The sequence below is a fragment of the Mandrillus leucophaeus genome, unplaced genomic scaffold (assembly GCF_000951045.1).
Source record: "Mandrillus leucophaeus isolate KB7577 unplaced genomic scaffold, Mleu.le_1.0 Scaffold1012, whole genome shotgun sequence".
NCBI lineage: Eukaryota > Metazoa > Chordata > Mammalia > Primates > Cercopithecidae > Mandrillus > Mandrillus leucophaeus.
Window position 1 is genome coordinate 242,417 of NW_012098233.1, and position 20,477 is coordinate 262,893.

General features: G+C 31.4%; 1 protein-coding gene across 4 annotated transcripts in view; it reads right to left on the minus strand.

The window, feature by feature from the left end:
• COL11A1 (collagen, type XI, alpha 1) overlaps positions 1-20,477 on the minus strand; it is a 241,690-nt gene that overhangs the window by 197,610 nt on the left and 23,603 nt on the right. For all 4 annotated transcript variants that reach the window (XM_011975884.1, XM_011975869.1, XM_011975892.1 and 1 more), the window contains exons 2-4: positions 16,463-16,630; positions 12,361-12,574; positions 8,303-8,465 (exon numbers count right to left, since the gene is read on the minus strand). In XM_011975884.1, the coding sequence (XP_011831274.1) occupies positions 8,303-8,465; positions 12,361-12,574; positions 16,463-16,630 (545 nt within the window). The remainder of the gene's footprint in view (positions 1-8,302; positions 8,466-12,360; positions 12,575-16,462; positions 16,631-20,477) is intronic.

The window sequence follows — 20,477 nt, forward strand, 5'->3', positions numbered from 1 at the left end:
AAGAACAAAGAATCATACAACAGAGAGTACAAAGAAAATAGAAACAATAAGATGCAGACTTAAATCCAGCCATATCAATAACAAATCAATGGCATAATGTAAATTACATGTTTCTAGTTTCATGACACCAATTAAAAGGCAGAAATATATAGACGGGATAAAAAAAAAAGACCCCCCAATAACCTGACTCTAACAGGCACACTTTATGCAGACACATAATTTGAAAATAAATGGACATAAAAAATACATAGCATTCAAATTGTAGGTTAACAAGAAAAGGAGTGGCCATTCTAATATCACATAAAGTAGACTTCAAGACAAAAAATACTAGTGGAGATAAAGACAAATATTTCATAATAAAATGTGACAAGCAGAAAGATGCAACAATGATAAATGTGCATGTGCCTGAGAATATCGTATAAGCAGCAAAAAATGGCAAAATGAAAAGGAAGATACACAATTCTACAATTATGGTAGAAAATTTTAACACTCCTCTATGGCTGATAGAACAAACAGACAAAAAAATAAGAAAAATAAGAAAAGATCTAACTGACATTTATAAAAGTCCGCATCGAACAATTTCACAATGCTCTTAGTTTTTAAGGGCATTACTACATTAACTGAGACAGACTACATGTTAAACCATATATCAAATCTCAGTAAATCTAAATGGATTGAGATCATACCAAATTTATTCTCAGAAGACAACAGAATTAGACATCAATACCAAAAAACTAAGAGAAGGTCAAGTATCTAGACATGAAACATCACTATATAATTAGTGGGCTAGAAATAAAATAAAAAAAGAAATTGAAAATTATTTTAACTAAATTACCATAAAAACTGACACAGTAAAATTGTGGTATGCAGCTAAACCTGTGTTTAGAGAGAAATGTGTAATTTTAAATTTTTATACTGGGAAAAATAAATCTTGAAATAATAACCCTATATTTTGAGAGGCTAGATAATTTTTCGTTTTCAAATTTATGATAGAAAAAAATAATTATGAAATATAAATGAATCCGTTAAGAGTGATAATTAACAGAGCCTGAAACTGGTTTGTTGAGAATACCAACAAAATTTTCAAGTACCTGTTCAAATTATTGATCTGGGGAAAAATAAAAATTATTAATATCAGGAATAAAAAGTAGTTTTCCGTAGAAAATTTAAAGATATTAAAATTTAAAACAATGAAATGCTACAAACAACTTTATATGAACAAATCCAACAACTTAGTTGAACTAGAAAAATTTATTGAAAAAATAAAACAACACAATCGATGCAACAAGAAACATAAAAACTAAATTAACCTGTATCGAGTAAAGAAATTGAATATGTTAAAACAATTTTAAAAAGAAAACAGGGCCTGAAATTTTCACTGCTTAATTCTATCCTGTATTCAAGAAGGAAATAACATCAGTAATATAAGAAAGTTTTCAGAAAATAGACGAGGAGAGATCACTAAGCAGATGAGTTTATGATGCCAGGATAACGCTATCAAAACCTAACAAAGACATTATCAATATAGATATTCATAGACTAGTATACCTCATTAATATAGATTAAAAATTTTTAAAGATATTTTAGAAAATGAAATTATATGTTATATTAATAGGATAATATACTACATGACTACAGAGGACTCTATATACATTTAAGGAATGAAAAGTTGTTTCTAAATATTTGAAAAATCAATCAATGTAATTCAACTTACTAACAAGAAAAAAAAACCTACATGATCATTTCAATAGGTGTAGAAAAAGCATTTTACAAAATTTAGTACATGTTTATGATAACAAATTATTTAGGAAACTAAGACTAATCGTAAATTTCAAACTGATAAACAGCATCCAATGAAAACTTTCAGCCAACATCATACTTAATGCTGAAAGACTGAATTATTTTCCACATAAGGTCAGAAAAAAAAGTAAGAATACCTGCTTACACAAGTTATATTCAATATATATAAATGCCATATTCAATATATATCCCATTGATTGCCATAAGATAAGAAAAACAAGTAAAAAGCATAAAAATAGAAAACTTGTGAAATGGTCCCTACTTTCAGATTATGTAATTTTTTACATTAAAAAAACCCCCTGAACTAATAAATGAATTCAACAAGGATATAGGACATAAGGTTAATACGAAAAATTGTGTTTTCTATATTAGCAAGAAAATATTCAAATATGACATTAAAAACAAATTCATTTACTGTAGCACTAAAAAGAAAAATACTTAGGAACAAATTAAATAAAAGATATCCAAGACATTTACCCTGAAATCTAGAAAACATTGTAAAAAAATTAAACAAGATCAAACTAAATGGAGAGTTATACTATGTACAGGAAATAGAAAAACTCCGTGATTTTTCAAAATTTCAATTCTCTTCATTATGATCTGTAGCTTAAATGAAATCCCCATTAAAACTACAACTTTTTGTAGAAATTAATAAGCTTATTCTAAAATGTGTGTAGAAATGAAAATGAGCCAATATTAACTACAGCAATGTTTTACAAAGAACAAAAAGTAGGAGTATTTATCCACATGACTTAAAAGCTTTCTGTAAAACTATAGTAATCAAGATATTTTGGTGTTAGTAAAAAAAAAATAAAAGAATAAATAAAATAAGGTGGAGAGTTCAGTAATAGGTGCACTAATTGGTAGTCAATTAATTTCTATTTTAAAGACCAAGACAATACAAATCATGAAAAGAAAGTCGTTTCAGAAAAATGTGTTGAATGAACTGGATATCATTATGTAGAAAACAGTGAATATTGACCTTTACCTTACATTATACGCAAATATTAACTCAAAATGGGACATGACCTATGTGCAAATCCTGAAACAACAACATTCTGATACTAAAAATAGAAGAAAATCTTTGTGATCTTAGAGTAAAAGTTTTTTAGACATAACAAAACTGATAAATTGAACTTTATCAAAATTAAAAGCATTTACACTTTGAAAGACGCCATTAAGAAAATTTAAAAAAAAAAAAAAAAAAGGCAAGTCACATACTGGAAAAAATATTTGCAAACATTTATCAGACAAAAAATCTATATGCATGATATTTTGTAAAACTAAACTAACTCCTTAAACTAAAGACAAGCAGCTCAACTTTTTTAAATGGGCAAAACATCTGAAAAGACACTTCACAAAACAGTATGCTTAAATGGCCCACAAGCACCTGGCAAAATGTAAACATCATCAGTCAAGAGAGAAGTGCAAATTAAAACCACAATGTAACACTACAGTGCATCTAGCTAGAATGCCTAAAATGAAGAAGACTGAACATATCAGAGGTTGGCAAGGATACATAACGACTGGAACTCTCATATACTGCTGAAGAAGGTATAAAATGGTTAATGCCACTTTGGAAAATAATTTGACAATTTTCTTTTTTTTTTATGTTAAGCATGCACCTACCAAATAACCCATTCATTCCACGTCTAGGTATTCAACCAAACAAAGTAAAATGTATACATGAACGTTCATAGTGGCTTTATAGAAGCCATAACCTGGAAGCAACACAAATGCCCACTAATAGGGTGAATATGAACACATTTTGGTTTAGCTATGTGTTAAAATCCTACTCAGCAAAATAATAATAATAATAATATTAATATTAAATACAAAAAAATATTGTTAAATCTTAAGATCATTATACTGAGTAAGAACTGAATTGTATGTTATATAAATAAGACAACATACTACATCACCAGTAGGGTCTATAGACCTCTAAGGATTGAAAAGTTGTTTTTAAATATTTGAAAAATCAATCAACATAATTCGACATACTGTTAATAACAGGGAAAAGAAAAATGAGTTAAAATGAGTTAAGTTAAAATGAATGCATCCAGTATAATTCCATTTGTAAAAGTACCAGAAATGCTACAGTGATAAAAAGCTAATTAATGATTGTCTGGGGTTAGTATAGAAGAAGGAATGAATTATAAAAGGTGATGAGGAATCTGTTGGGTGAGATGGCAATGTTTATTTTATTGATTATGATGATGGTTTCACAGTTGTATACATCAGTCACAACTGATCAAATGGTATACTTTTAATATTTGCAGTTTACTGTGATTCAATTATAACTCAATAAATTTAGAAAAAAATCACAAAAAAACATGAACTAAATGCATCTAGACTGGGAAAAGTGGATAAATGGAAAGGCTATCTCCATCTTATAACATTGTTCTACAGGAGAACTATGTCTAAAATTCAACTTTTAAGTGTGTATCTTGGATAATATATGCATTAAAAAGATATATGGACACCATAAAGCAATAATCAAACTCTTAATGGCTTTTGAGGTGGCTTTACTTTTGGCCATCTCAAAAGCTATCTCAAAAGAGTTTGATAATCTTACTTTTTTCAGGCCTTGTAGAATTATCAAATAGCATAGCTTTTATAAATTATTATTCATTGGTTTCTCCATAGAAAATTATATTCAAAATATTTTCTGAGTAGTTTGAAAAAATGCAAAATGTTCATCACAAAGCTTTTCTACTCAAATGGCCGTCATATGTCATATTTTACTCATTGCTTCAATGAAATAATCTCCCCGAAGATGGCTATTGGTTAAAAAATATAAAAGGCCTGCAATAATCTGTTTTGATTATTTTAAAAAAAGAAAATAGAAATAACAATGTTTTTAAAACTTGAACAATGGCTATAACTTGCTATTTAGTAAAGAAATTTTCCTGTTTTAAAGACTCCAAAAATAATTGTATTGATAATAAATACAAGCAATACAATTCTTCTAATTTAGTTTTCCTCACATCTGAATCTTATCAAGCAGGAAAAAAAATCAAGGCTGTTGATTAGTGCTGGTAGGAATTTTTTTTTTTTTTTTTTTTTTTTTCTTGCATGGAAATACTCATTAAGTCAGACCACGTTCCACTTATTTAGGTCTGTACTCAGGTGTTACCTCTGTCTAGAGGGGACAAATGTATCTAATCTCTACAAGGTACTTTGTAAAACTGCAGTGGCTCAGAAAAGAAGTACTGCATTTAGAACACAGACAGACGGACCCATGAGGACTTTCAGAAGACAGACAGAAGGACCCACAAGGACTTTTGACTGATAGATGGGTCACTGTTAGTCGCCCATATCAAAAGTATTTGAAATATCACAGTTGTAAAATCATAAGAAAAAGAAGTTATAATAATGTTTGTAAAAGTACACATTAATGGATAATTAAGTTAACAACATACAACCACATTTATATTACATATGTGTGTATGTGTAAAAATCTATATGTATTTATATTTATACTAGTATCTTAAAGACTGTACATACATCGGCTCATTTTTTCTGTAAGTCCTTTGAGGAAGATTCTGTTATATCTCCCATATGAAACTGATAAAGAGTAATTATACAGAAAAGGTTGAATATTAAGCTATATGCTAGGATTCAAAATCAGATTTTTGTTATCCCCAAATCAATTCATGTACTCACTCTGCTATGCTGAAATTATAAAATCTGAATTATGAGTCTATATGCTCATCTTGTGATGAGCATATGATGAGCATAATATGTAAACTATAATTGTTCAAACTTTAAAATCATCTTCAGCTTTGCTTTTATCTGTATAATGTTGAATTCTAAAAAGTCATTAGATTGGAACTCAAATATGACCATGTTTAGTATTTTTTACCATAGTAGTACCATTCTATTAATGTAGGGTAGTGTAAAATGAAATTACATATACTAAACAAATCTGCAACTAAATCTGACTTATACTATGTTTTTGTTTTTTCGTTTTTGTTTTTTTTTTTTTTGAGATGGAGTCTCGCTCTGTCGCCCAGGCTGGAGTGCAGTGGCGTGATCTCGGCTCACTGCAAGCTCCGCCTCCCGGGTTCACGCCATTCTCCTGCCTCAGACTCCCGAGTAGCCGGGACTACAGGCGCCCGCCACCACGCCCGGCTAGTTCTTTTTCGTATTTTTAGTAGAGACGGGGTTTCACCTTGTTAGCAAGGATGGTCTCGATCTCCTGACCTCGTGATCCGCCCGTCTCGGTCTCCCAAAGTGCTGGGATTACAGGCTTGAATACTATGTCTGAAAAAGTGACATTTCTAGTTTTCAGACTAATAAATCACTGGTATTATATTATCTTCATCATCACAACTATTTATAAAACACTAACATAATGTATAGACAGTACAATTTCTCTCTCCTGTCATTTTTAGTTTAAATTCTATGTGTTTACTTGCGAAGAGTCATAAGTATATAAGTACTATAATATAAACCAAAAATAAAAGGAAATACATACTCGAATAAGTTTTTACGAAAAGATATATTAACATCAGGTAGAATGAACTAATTTTACAAAAGAGTGAGAAATTCGGACTAAACATCTATATACTTGAATTACTTATTTTCTTCATGTTCTATTTTCAAGTGGAAAGAGACCAAATTGTTATTGAAATTTCATATATACATACAATAACATAATTTAGAAAGTAAGACCTGAATCTTATATCTGATGGCTATTTGAGTATATGAATTAGATAAATACTAAATTTCATCCAATTCAAATACTCCTACTCTAAAGCAGTCTCAATATTTTTAGTAAGTAAAAATAGTTTCCCTCTATAACTGGTCAAAGATTGTAAAAGATAAACCTGAGAGAGTAAGTTCTGTATCCATTAACATTTTATAAACTAACTGCACTTAATAGTAAGTAAATGTTCTATTTAAAACTTCATAGGGTTTCATGAAACTCTAGTATGCGAAGCAGCTTAATAAACTTATTTTTCACTACTCATTGTCATATTCGCTAAAGGTTTCATTAAAGAATCCTTTCAACATTACTTTTCTTAATGTTTTAATAGTTTCTCCAACTAAAGAGCTGGAGTTACTCCAGGATTCAGAACATGGCATATAATATTACAAAGCTAAGAATCAATTTTTTAAAAAGAAAGAAATTCCATTGATATTGTTCTTCTCTGTCTTACACATTTATGTTCCTGGAAAATAAGGTGTAGCTTACAAAAATAAATTATAATTTATTCATAATTCACATGAAACATATTTATGAATAGTTTTATTTTCAAAAGAAGGTTTTTCAAGACTAGAAATTATATTAATATTTATTTATTGAAAGACTAAATAATTGTTTATCATCATGTGCATGTAATCAATGTTAGATATTGGGAGATCTGAGAATATATTTCCATTATATACTACTCAAATCAGTTTATCATTTACATAATCCAGCATGATATGGTAGTTTAAAATATTTTATATAGAGTTAAAGGCTTAGGTACACACTAGTGGATAAAAGTCAGAAATAATAGTATCTCAGATAACATGGAACTTTCACAAATGTTAATTGTAATAAAAATTTTAAATAAAACTACACTGTAGGTTATATATATAAGTACAGGAGCGAAATAGTCTAGCTGACGCTCTGAATGAACATTGCTCTGTTTATGAAAATACATACTCTCTGTATGTTTGTGTGTATATATGTGTGTGTGTGTACACATGTGTATATGTATATTCACACATCATAAAATATAGCAAATCTCCAGGTGAAACTGTCTATTAATTTGTAATATGTTACACAGCTTTACTTTGTTACACCTTGACAAAGAAATGACTCAAATTGTTTACAAACAACCACCAAAATAATAAATAATGTCTGGAGAGTGCATCCTTTAATTGTGTCAGAATTCAGATCATTTATTCTTTTAAAAAATGACTAAATGAAAATTAAAGCATAAATTGCCATATCCAATGATTGGAGAACTAAAAGAATGTGATTGTCATAATTAGTGAAATATAATTAGATGGAATCTTACCATGATCTTTACATTATGTTTTAAAGTGATTTATAAACTTAAAATTTATATTTTGCAATATGATCTCTATTTTACCTTAAAAAACATTCACAAAGAACAGAGGAAGGCAAAACATATGGCTTGTATATACATCTCTCTAAATTAACCTCCCATAGAATGAAATGAAGAAAGTGTTCTTTTCTGCAAAGAAAATAATACAAAGTACTAAGAGTTAAGCTGTTTGTCCTTTCCAGGAGAATAGCATGTCTGTGTTCAAATCAACCAATCCCTGTAAATGTTTCCCAGGCGTTACAGTCACCATTGTCTGGTCATTCTCTTACTGAAGAATAGAAAACATCACCACTATACTCACACAGGAAGAAACTAGGTCACCCTTTAGAGTTTCAACTTTGCTTTACAACATATTGCTATAAAGCAGTATTTTTACTGTTGTTAACCCAGTTCATTTGATTTGTCAATATTCAGCTTAGAGTTTGATTTATTTTTACCTCAAAAACTTCTTCATCCAAAATCCTTGTTCCAAAAACCGTGATTCCATTGGTATCAACAATTGCTCTCTCACTTCTATCAAGTGGTTTCGTGGTTTTCTTCTTACAATCAACAATCATTGTCACAGTTTTCTTCTCCACGCTGATTGCTACCCGATGCCACCTAAAAAAGACAAGTAATTCTTTTGTAAGCTTCAAAAAAACAGTGGTTGCCAAAGCAGTATTCACATTAAAATACTGTGCATTTTAAATTATAAAAATGAACTGAAATCAAACAAAAAATGTAGACTCATTTATTAAGCAGCCGGTTAACAGGTGACTACTTACTCTTTACCTAACAGCGCTAGGTACTCAAAGGGACACAAGCAGCATAAAATGCACAGTAGAATTAGCTGTCTGTGCTGATAAGGAAGTGCCCATCCTTTGCTTCACTTTGTGTTGTAGTAACAAAAGCTTAATCTCACTGTGTCCTGATGAAGGTATTTGATAGAGATTAGGGTGGGATATGGGGTAAGTAATAGTTTCCAAGTACGTAAATGCTTTCTCCAAAGTGGAATTCCATTTAAAAAAAAATCTGCTCTAATGATCCCCTGAGATTGACTGTAAAAGGGTATGTCTACTAATTGAATGAGTGCTCCATCTAGAGCAAGTCAACGTCCTAATTGTAAAACACAATGTGCTTCTCTGTCTTTATTCACATTTATTTCAAGTGCTTTCATTATTTTTCCACTTTAATTTCAAGACAGTTATAGATCACTACTGTAGGCAGGATCCAAGACTGAGACACAATATCTTTCCTTCTTTCCAGGGTTGGCAGGAAGTGGAAAACTGAAAGAAAACATAGTCAACACATGTGTGGAATGAGAGTCTCAATTCACTCTGCAGCTACTGCTCCAACTAATTCAGAGCAGTGATGACAGGCTTGGCTGGGGAGACATGGCCAGCCCTTTGGAAACGCACATTCCCTAACCATACTGTAAAATGGTGGGTTTTATTAACAATGTATGGTGCTAACATAAACCATTAAATGAAGCCCACTCAGATTCTACAAGCCAGTCTGGTTTGTATTTTATTTTTTTTCCAAACGAAAAGTGCTAGATTAATATTCCAGAAGTGTCTAGGACTAGATCCATAAAATAAAATACCCAAAAAGTTGCAGGAGCCTTCCTAAAATGTCTGTTTCATGTGACTTGGCATGGTGACCAAGTGTATTTCCATATACACTTAATCTTTGGTCTTTCCACTAGAACATTCAACTGGCATAAGTGTCTGCTTGGTATGAATTGAGCAAAGATTTATACAAGGAGCTACTTAATAGAGTGAGAGTAAAATTTACACATACTTCATGCCAAGAAATCTGTGTCTTCACTTAAACCATTCCCAGTATTATAGGTATGTGCTTTTCATTAACAGAAAATAAAAACAATTTCAATAATTAAAATTGATTAGAACTCTAAACTTGATATTTTTGTTTAATTAATGTAGGCTGTGATAATGATATGTCATAATCATGGTATCATATATATTATTCAAAATACTAAATTAACATTTAGCCTTAGAGGCATTCTTAATTATTCTCTTTTTCTCATACTACACACTCCTATAGTCAGAAAATTCTATCAGTTCATAAATTCGAAAGTATAAACAGAATCCATTGTGTCTCAACTTAGTCCAAGCTGCCATCTCTCACAGCTAGACTCCTAACTGACCTCTGCTTCTACTCTTATGCAACCAGAGCCACCTTTTAAAAATATAAGTCAGATCAAGGGTCTGCATTCTTAAAAACTACCAAATACAACACTCACAGTAAAAACTGAAGCCCTCACTCTGCTTCATATGAGGGTCCCCTAGCCTTCTATAACCTCATGAGCTCAGACGCTCCCTGGATTCCCGGCATCCCAACCACAAGGATGTCTTTTTATTGCCCCTTGCACGGGTTCTTCACTCTGGAAGGATTGTTCTTTCTCCATATCCCTGCATGGCTGTACTCTCACTTCCTTTGTGATTTTGCTTAATGTAACCTCGTCAAAAAAATATGAGTAAAACCTCATGTTTTACTTTAAGGATTCATTCATATTAAACTGCCCTATCTAAAATAGTACACTCTACATTTCCTACCTTGATTTATTTTCATTCACAGAACTATCAGCACTTCACATATTTAAGCTCCAGGAGTGGAGGAACTTCGCCTGGGTTGTTCATTGCTACAACTGCTGTGCTCTACAGACTGCCAGCCAAGTGGTGGCTAATAGATAAGTACGTATGGAATGAATGTTCATTCATGATGAATGTCATGATTGTTCTTGAAAAAAATCAGACTATGCTTAAATACCAGTATTTTTGCATCTAAATTATTATGTCAGTTGAGCTCCACAAATACGTCACATTTTAACAGTCTCAAGTAAAAGTATAGGACCTATCTAGCACACAGTAAGCATTTAACTAATTGTTACTGAAGGCATATATGAATGAAAAAAATGAATACTGCTAGTTATGAATTATATTCAATATAGTATCAAGATAATATTTTACTACTGTGATATATGTAAATATAACTTCTTATTCTGTTTGATAATCAATTAAAAATATTTATTGAACATCCTCCCTTTTTTTGTTTTTATTTGTTCATGTTTTACTTTAAGGATTCATTCATATTAAACACTGCCTGTTAGTTTTGAATAGAATGTGGTCTGGGCTGCAATAAATTGAAGGGTTTTTTTTCTTTTTTTCAGTTAGGAAAGTAGGATTAAGGAAAAATAAGGTGTGAATAATAAGATAAGTTCAAAATATTTTCTACAATTACCAAATATAGACTAAACTCTTAGTATGGAGTTTGCTAACAGTCAAAAAATGAAACACGATGTGCTATTATATCTAATTTGTTCATAGGATAATAATGTAAATTAGTTGTAAAAGCCTGTTTTTTTTTTGTTTGTTTGTTTGTTTGTTTTGTAACACTGAGACTTGAGAGTTTCTCTGTGGTCCTGACAAAAATGTAATGAGTGTCAATGAGCGAGCACTGCTACTTCCTTCTTATATCTCTGACCAAATGTGCTATTTCGGATGAAGTTTTTTTAGAGGTCTGGATTCAGTGATAAAATATAGAGTAAACTTAATAAGCATAAATTTCTATATAGCTGCTCCATAAGTGAAAGGGAATGACCACTATGCATAATTCAGAATTCGGCATGATTTGCAAAGGAGCGCAGTGCGAGCCTGACTTCCTGAGTTCAAACCCCATCTCTATCACTCTCCAACTATATGACCTTAGGCAAGTTACTTAAACTCTCTGAGCCTCAGCTCCCTTACCAGTAAAATTAGTTTATTAACTTTACTTTCTTAAAGGAATCAAGAGAACTAAATGAGTTAACAGTGTATAAAGAGCTTAGCACGTGGCACATATCAGTACTCTATAATGCTTCCTCTGATCTCCAGTATTATTAGTAAAACGTAAGTCGAATTAGATCATTCTTCTGCTCAAAAAGCCTCCAGTAACTTCCTGTTTCACTCAGAGTACAATCCAAAGTGCTTACAACCTCCTACAATGTGTTATACCATCTGGCCTCCCTCTGCTTCTCCATCCTCATCATCCCACTCTTCTCCTGCCATGCTGGTATCCTTGATATTGCTTGGAACAAATTGTCCACACCCTGGAATCAGAGACTGTATTTGCTTCCTGCTTCTCCTGGAACACTAGGCTTTTAATTATCAGCATGGCAAGCACTCCACCTTTTTTACATACTGCTTTCTTAGTGGGATTTGGCTTGATCTCACTTCTTAAAACTGTACCCACCCCACTGCCACATCCTATCCTCTTTACTGCTCTCTTTTTCTTTCTCACTTATTATCACCTGCTATACTATTTATTAGTGATTTATTTTGAAAGCATTGTTGTTTCCCTGTACATACTATAGACTATGTCTTTATGTATTTTTTGCTCATTTATTTATCACCAGCCACTGGAAAAACTGTATCATACTTCATAAATATTTGTTAAATGACTGAATAAAAATAATGACATCCGCATAGTTAAAACATTGCATTATTTTGTGACTTACTTCCCATCAGCGATGTTAACAGTTCTGAAGAGGGGATAGTCTTCTGGAGCAGGTTTTCCAGTGTGGTCTTCAAACAGAAAAACAGGTGATCTTCCAACCTCAACACCAATTTGCTGAATACCATGCTCATTATATATAGATAAAAGGAAAGACTGAATTCCCTTTTTTGGTTTCACTGTAAATAATATTGAAAAGTCTTCTGGAAAAGGTCCACCTGAGAAGAAAAGGCCAAAGAGTTAGAAATTTCCAGCGTCCAATTTCTACATTGTTCCTAGATCACTGTAGTATTTTTGAACTTTCTACATGGCCTTTATAAATCAACCAACTTTGAATAGTAAACAGATTAATAAATAAATAGGGGTCTTCTATTAAGGTTTCTCTTCAATTTTTATCCAAGCTATAGTCAAACTTTAAAGCCACTCACTTAAAGCACTTAAAGCACAATGGCTATATGAAATTAAATTTGATTTAGGCAACAGGATCATGATACCAGTAAATATCAAACACATAGCCAGCACTCTTAAAACACTTATTTAAGTACTAATTTTGGCATAAAGTTTGTATGTTTTGGCTTTGTCTAGTCTGTAGCCATACATTCCCACTTTAAAGAAGCATTGTAATGACCCAATTTACAAATGTATTATTTTTGTTGTTTCTTTAAAAGCTTAAGAGTTTTCTATTGGTTCTTAATATCAAACAATGCAGTTTCACTGCCTATTGGTTCTTATTAAAGAAGTGTATGTCATTATGAACCAGAACTATAAGGTAATTGACTAACTTGATTTTAAATTCAAGAAGGTAGAATCTGTTTTTCTTTCTTTCTCTCTCTCAATCATGTGCCAAATATCTAGCATACAGTGTGATCTACATTGGTACTTACAAATATATCATTTAAACAATTACCCTAAGTATATCTCAAACAATTAAGCAAAGAATACTGATATTTTTATAAAACACTGCATGTTAAGTTGTGGATTTTATTTTTCAAAATAGTTTTGCAAATATATCTTATTTGATCCTCTTACTACTCTGGCATATAAATAAAGCAAGCATTATTATTTGAGAAATGAGATGCTTTTAGTTTAAAAGTTGTCTTTTTACAAAACCATTGTGTATGTGCATGTGTAATCAACAATATCTAGCCCAATATCAAGACCTTCCTTTTTCAATCCATTCACTCCAAATTCTATTACAGGCAGTAGTATAAATCTGTAAAAGAAATATGAACATGTCTGTCTTGGATTCAAGTTCAAACAATTGTAGATCAGCAATTCTACTACCAAGAATGTATGTGGAGAGGATGCATATATGTAAACGTATTATGCTTTCAAATCACCAAACCACTATTTATAATAGTAAAATTTTAAAATAAGCTGCAATGATTGAAACTGGTTAAATAAAATACGAATATGTATGTAATAGAATCTTATGAAGCCACGTAGTAGAAAGACGTTTTATGAAGTGGAAATTATTAAAATGTATTACAAAAGAAAAAACAGCAAGAGGCTTTAATACATTTTTATGCTATAAATGTATGCATAGAGTAGTTAACTGGAAGACAGTACAGTATCTCAAGTGAAAGTTCTGAATCTTGTCAGATCATTTGGCTCAAATCCCAGCCCTACCACATCCAAATAGGATTACATTTAACTAAAAAGCATTTACAAAGCAAAAGAAAAATTTAGCAAATGAAGAGACAACCTATAGAACAGAAGAAAATATCTGCAAACTATGCATCTGATAAGGGGTTAATATTAAAAATATGTAAAGAACTCAAACAACTCAATAGAAAAAAAAATAATCCAATTAAAAATGGGCAAGATGTCTGAATAAACATATCTCAAAGAAGACATACAAATGGCTAATGGGTATATGAAAAAAATGTTCAACATCATTAATCATTAGCGAAATGTAAATCAAAACCACAATGAGCTATTACTCCACTCCAGTATGAATGACAACTATCAAAAAGTCAAAAGATAAGTGTTGGTGCAGATGTAGAGAAAAGGGAACAGTTTCATACTATTGGTGAAAATGTAAATTAATACATCCATATAGAAAATAGTAAAAAGTTTCCTCAAAACATTAGAGCTAGGGCCATCAATCCCACTACTGAGTATACATATAAAGGAAATGAAATCAGTATGTCAAAAACATATGCACTCCTATGTTATATTATCCATCAATCCTACTACTGGGTATATGCACCAAGTAAATGACATCAGTATGTTGAAGGGATATCTGCAGTCCAATATTTATTGCAACATTATTCGTAATAGTCAATATATGGAATTAACACACCATCTCCTAGCCACGTGTTCTTAGCAAATAAAATCCTACTTGCCCTTCCTATCCATTGACTGGCCTAATAATTTAATCTGTCCCATGGAACTACTGTGGAAATTATATGAAACTGTATCATAAAGAAAGCAGTCAGATAATGTTGATTATATAGCTTTTATCACTTAAATATATAGTATTAAAATTAATTATATAAAATTAATGATTTTAAATAACTACCACATTGGAATGCAGAACACACTGACCCTGAGATAATGAGCCAAAGTATAAAAATTATAACCTGTAATCTGAGTATTTCTAAAGGTTTTTAATTGGTATATTTTTCTTTGTTTTCCTCTCTTCAAAATTCCCATCCCTTTATCTATTAAGGAGGCTTTAAGAAATGCAGCAGAGTGCACATAAATAGAAAAAGCAACTTACCTTTTTACTTTTAATTTTTAATTCTATTTTTTAAATATTTTATGAACTTAATAATCATTTTAATTTTTTTATTTTCAAAGTCAGAAAAAAGTTCATTTTATTCTTTATATTTTCAGTTTGTTCCTGTTCACCACAAAGTATTGCAAAACAGAAAATATATTGGAAGAATCAGTGAACAATCAAAATAAATGTATTTCAAAGTATTTTAAAATGTCCTTCCATGAAAACTGTACTGTGCTGTTTTGTAACGTTTAAATCCCTTGATTTATGTTTGTTTCCTCTTGTTAGAAAATAGTTTCATATGAAGATAGGAAACTCAAATTTTCTCAAGCAGAGATAATATAGGATAATATGAAGAATTTAAATGATAAATCGCTGCCGAGAAGATCCCAAAGTGCCAGAAAGGACCATTTGATAACATAAAATATATGGAGCAGAACAGACCTAGATTATATATTGACCACAATGTAACTTGGTCAACTCAGAGAGCCTCTGTGAAATTCAGTTTCCTCCTCTGTTAAATAAGGATGAGAACACCCGTCAATCAACCAATCATAGATAACTGGTATGTATCAAATGGAGGCAAGCACAGTTAACAAGTTACTTGATCTGAAAATATGAGGCTCAAAAATTGTCATTTCACCACTCAATTCCCTTTCTCCACATTATCATGATTTCTAGATAATTAGTGTTATTAGGTCAATTAGTGCTCTCATGGAAGGAAAAATATTCAGCAAGTACTTTTCAGTACCATTATGAAAAACTGCCAGCTGATATTTAAAAAAAAATCTCTAGTTTCAGTAGAGATAACTGTGAGATGTGACTAAATTTTCTCATATTTTAGCTAAGAACGACATGCAAAAATAAAGCAAAATTATTTTCAAAAAAAAAGTATCTCTTTCAACAGAAACATTTACCTTAATGTTAGGAAAACCTGCACTAAGTATGTTTAAATCCAAATGCCCATTAAATTAACTTAGGTAGTCATTAAGGGGAAAGATTCCGTCCTATACCCTAGTCACGATGAATAACCTCTATATGATTACATGTAGAAACAGGCTAGATATAAAATGCTGTCTCCATATATTATGTTCTAACAAAGTAATGAATTACTAAATGGTCAAATAAGCATATTTTCACAGAAATGTGATTGTGCTGAATTATGATTGGCAATTATTAAATTATTTGTTATTTTCATTACATTACTTTGGTGACCACAAAATATTTGGTGTCTGATATATGAAAGAATTGCATTTTACCATATAATTGGGCATTATCTAACCTGATAAAAATACTAATTAGTAAAGAAATACTAAAAGTAGTATTAGTAGTAACAAAAGTAGTAATAATTTTAGTAGTAATAATAATAAAGTAAACATACCTGGAAATAACTGTTTTGTTGGGGCACTGAGTTGTGCTTGCTTTGAAACTCTGTAAGCAGTATCTGAGCCTTTAGAATTCTTTCTGTTTGTGCAAAACCCCGTTGTTTTTGATATTCCCTCTGGAGAATTGTGAAAATCTAGTGCTTTTAGTACATCAACTGGAGCAGCTGAAAAATAAGCAAACAATAAAAAAAACTAGAACTGAACAACTATCTGATATAACAATGAGTATTTTTAACACAGGATAGTATGTCATTTCATACCTTGAATCTATTTATCACTTGCCATGCTTCCCTAACATTTAGGTGGGAGTTTGGGGAGTGGGGCAGCAGGTAGTAATATCAACCATAACAACATTCTCAGATTCAAAATATCTCAAATCTGTAATCAAATTTTGGTTAAGCAACACAGAAGGGGTGTGTGTGTGTGTGTGTGTGCACGCGCACGTGTGTGTATACAGGCATGTGTGCATCTGGAATTTAAAATTTCATATATATGAATTTATAAACATTCATATGTATCTTGATTATAATTCACAAAATATTTAATAATTCCAAGTAATAACATTATGTAGAATTCAAGTGAAAGTTAGCATTTGTATTTCATTTTCTAACAGAGTTACTAATAAACTATTCATAATCTAAACAGAGGTGATTTTGAAGATTCAAATTTACAATGGATATTATATAAACACTGTAAAATGTGCACCTACTTAGTCATTTTGTATACACAAAGAGAAGTTGAAAGAAAGGTGTTAAAAAAATAGGCGGCACAATACAATGCCTTTTTTAGTCCTTTCCTGTGTTAATTATTTACAAATTATATACAGGTACAAATGCATGTGCACAAAGGTTTATGTATCTATCTATATGTAACTTATTGATTTTTATTCTCTCAACTTACCAGTTACTTCATGGATATTACTACATACTTCATGATTTAGACTGAAAGTCCCTAAAGATGAATAATTTAGTAATTGTGCCCCTCCACATTTTTATGTAGCCTTAGATTATGTAATACTAGGTTATTTGTCAGTGGAAGCATAAATTTCCCAAACCTAATTCATTCCAGGTACTTGTAGTTACTCTGAAGTGGTCAATATAGTATATGTTTGGAAACTTAAACTTTCCTTTGTAAGTGTGATCCATTTGTATAAACATCTTTATTGGGCTATAATTCACATACCATACAAAACACCCACTTAAAAGGGTACAGTGGGTTTTGGCATATTATACTATTATTATTTTTAACTGTGATCAATACATATAACATTAAATTTGACATTTTAGGTTTTTTAAGTGTACAATTCAGTAGCATTAATTACACTCACAATATTGTACAACTATCATTCTTATCTATTTCTGAAAAATTTTCATCAACCCAAACAAACTTCATCACCATTATGCAATAACTCCTCATTCCTTCCACCTCCTACCCCTGACAACTTCTTATATACTTTCTGTCTCTAGTTCCTCATTCAAAAAATTTCATTTAAGTGAACTCATACAGAAGTGCCATATGACCCAGCAATTCCACTCCCACGTATATGCCCAAAATAATTGAAAGCTAGGACTCAACCAAATATTTGAACACCAATGTTCACTACAGCATTATTCACAAGAGCCAAAAGGTGGAAACAATCCAAGTTTCTTTCAACAGATGAATGGATTAACCAAAAGTAGTCTGTATGATGAAATACTATCCAGCCGTAAAAAAGATGGCTGATACATGACACAACATGGATTAACCTTCAAACGGTACACTACATGAAATATGCCGCTTAGAAAAAAAAAAAACACTTTATCATTTTTAGATCTTCAAGTTCTCTGGTCCATAATTACATATCTATTTAGGTCACTAAGCAAGTCAAGACATGAATAATGCAGTTCAAGTATTGTTATAAAAACAGACTTTAGAACCCATATTACTCAATGTATAGTAAGTCCTCACTTAACGTCCTCGATAGGATCTTGCAAACTTCGACTTTAAGCAACTGAACTTTAATGAAACCAATTTGACCATAGGCTAATTGATATAAACCAAAGTTAAGTTCCTACAGTTTATTTCCAGTCACAAAAAACACCACCAAACTTCTAAATAAAGACTGAAAACACTTTTCATATTGAACATTGAACTAAATGTGAGCTATACATACACTTAAGAACGATTAATGAAAACAAAATAATTATCCAATTTCTGGTGAATTAATGAATGACGGTGGTCATAGTAGGGCTGGGTTAAATTAAGGTATAAACGTTCAAAAAGTGAAAATTGTAAGGAGCATGTCCTCCCACATGCAGTTCAGAATCAATCACAAATATGATGAGCTCTGGGTGCTTTTGTACTGCATTATTTATCATGTGCATTTGGATAATTATGGTATAGTTTATACATTTTTATTTGACAATAATTTGTATTCATTCATTAATTTGTTCATTCATTTTCTAACCTGCTTATCCCAGTTGAGGGCCCCAGATGGTTGGAGCCCAACCCAAACATTCAGGACACAGGGTGGGAACCAGCCCTGGACAAGACACCATCTCATGGTAGGACAAACATACTCACTCAACCAGACTGCGACTATTTAGAGACAGCAATTCTCTGTACACATTTTGGGGATATGGAAGGAAATCAGAGTGCCCAGTGAAATCCCATGCAGACATAGGGAGAACATGTAATTGCCACATAGTGGCCCTGACTGGGAAGGACTATTTTTTTTTTCTTATCAACACTATAACTAAACGAGTTGAACAAAACAACATTATTTGAGTACTTGCTTGACTTACATTCTATTAGCTTCATACCTGTATTCAAAAACAAGCAAAACATTCAGAGTAGACCATATGCTGGCCAAATAGCATTCAGCATGCCTGAGATACAAAATTATAATGGTGTTCAAGAACATTTTTTTGCACTAGTCCTGCTTGGCTATGTTTTTAGGCCAATAGGATATCTGTTTTTTATGTGTTCTTTTCTCTTACCTCATAACTAAGAAAATGATAATCATAATAACTGCCAGGGAGAGCCTAATATGTGCCAGTCGCTAGACTAAGTTCTTTACAGGTATTAACCCTCACAAACCACATGTTCTTATCCCTCCTGTGCAGAGACAGATTTGAGAACCAGAGAGCAAACTAAGATTACTCTTAACATCTGTGTAAATACCAACTCTATGCTCCTTCCACTTCACCACTCAAACTGCTATACCCCAAAATAAAAACTCTGCAAAAAAAACTTAAAACATACATATAATATGCTAATGTCATTTGAGCCAGTGAATTGTTTCCCAATGATGTTCATATTTATTTTAAACTAAACTCATTACTTGTTCTAGTAAATAAATGACTCCGAAGAAGAATGTTTCTGAAAACCACAGCACTTTATCTGCTTAAATTATCTCATTTTTTTGCTCTGAAGCCATTCTCCAAAGTAGAACTGAATAAAGACTTGAGGATAGACATTAACACATCTATGAAGGCTGTAATCTTCCTGGGGGAAAAAAAAAAAAAAGAATGCATCCCCACTGTCATAGTCACAATTGGACAGAGGTAAACAACACCTAAAATGGACCGCAAAGTCTACAATATATCTTTTAACACCATGACTTTCTCCAAGTGTACATACCTCAAAAAACAATACAAGTAGAGACATATAATAAAGGTTTCAACCAAGCTTTTTCTTTTTCCAAAAAGTCTTCTCAAGTTACAAAAAAGTAAAACTCCATTAATTAAGTCCTTAAGATTATTTTATTTCAAGTGAACTAAATAATGAATTAAGCTACTTTGAAATTCTGACTGTTATTTGATCTCATAATCCTCATACACATTGCATTTAATAAATTGTCATTAAATGGATTCTACTGTTTTATATACACACATAAATATATGTTGGAAAGCTATTCTGTGTATTTGGCTAACTGCAACTGTTCAAAGATTTAAAGAAATAATTTTATGGCTAAATATGATACATGAAAAAAGTAAAATTTTCATATTCAAAGTAATTATTAAAGGACTT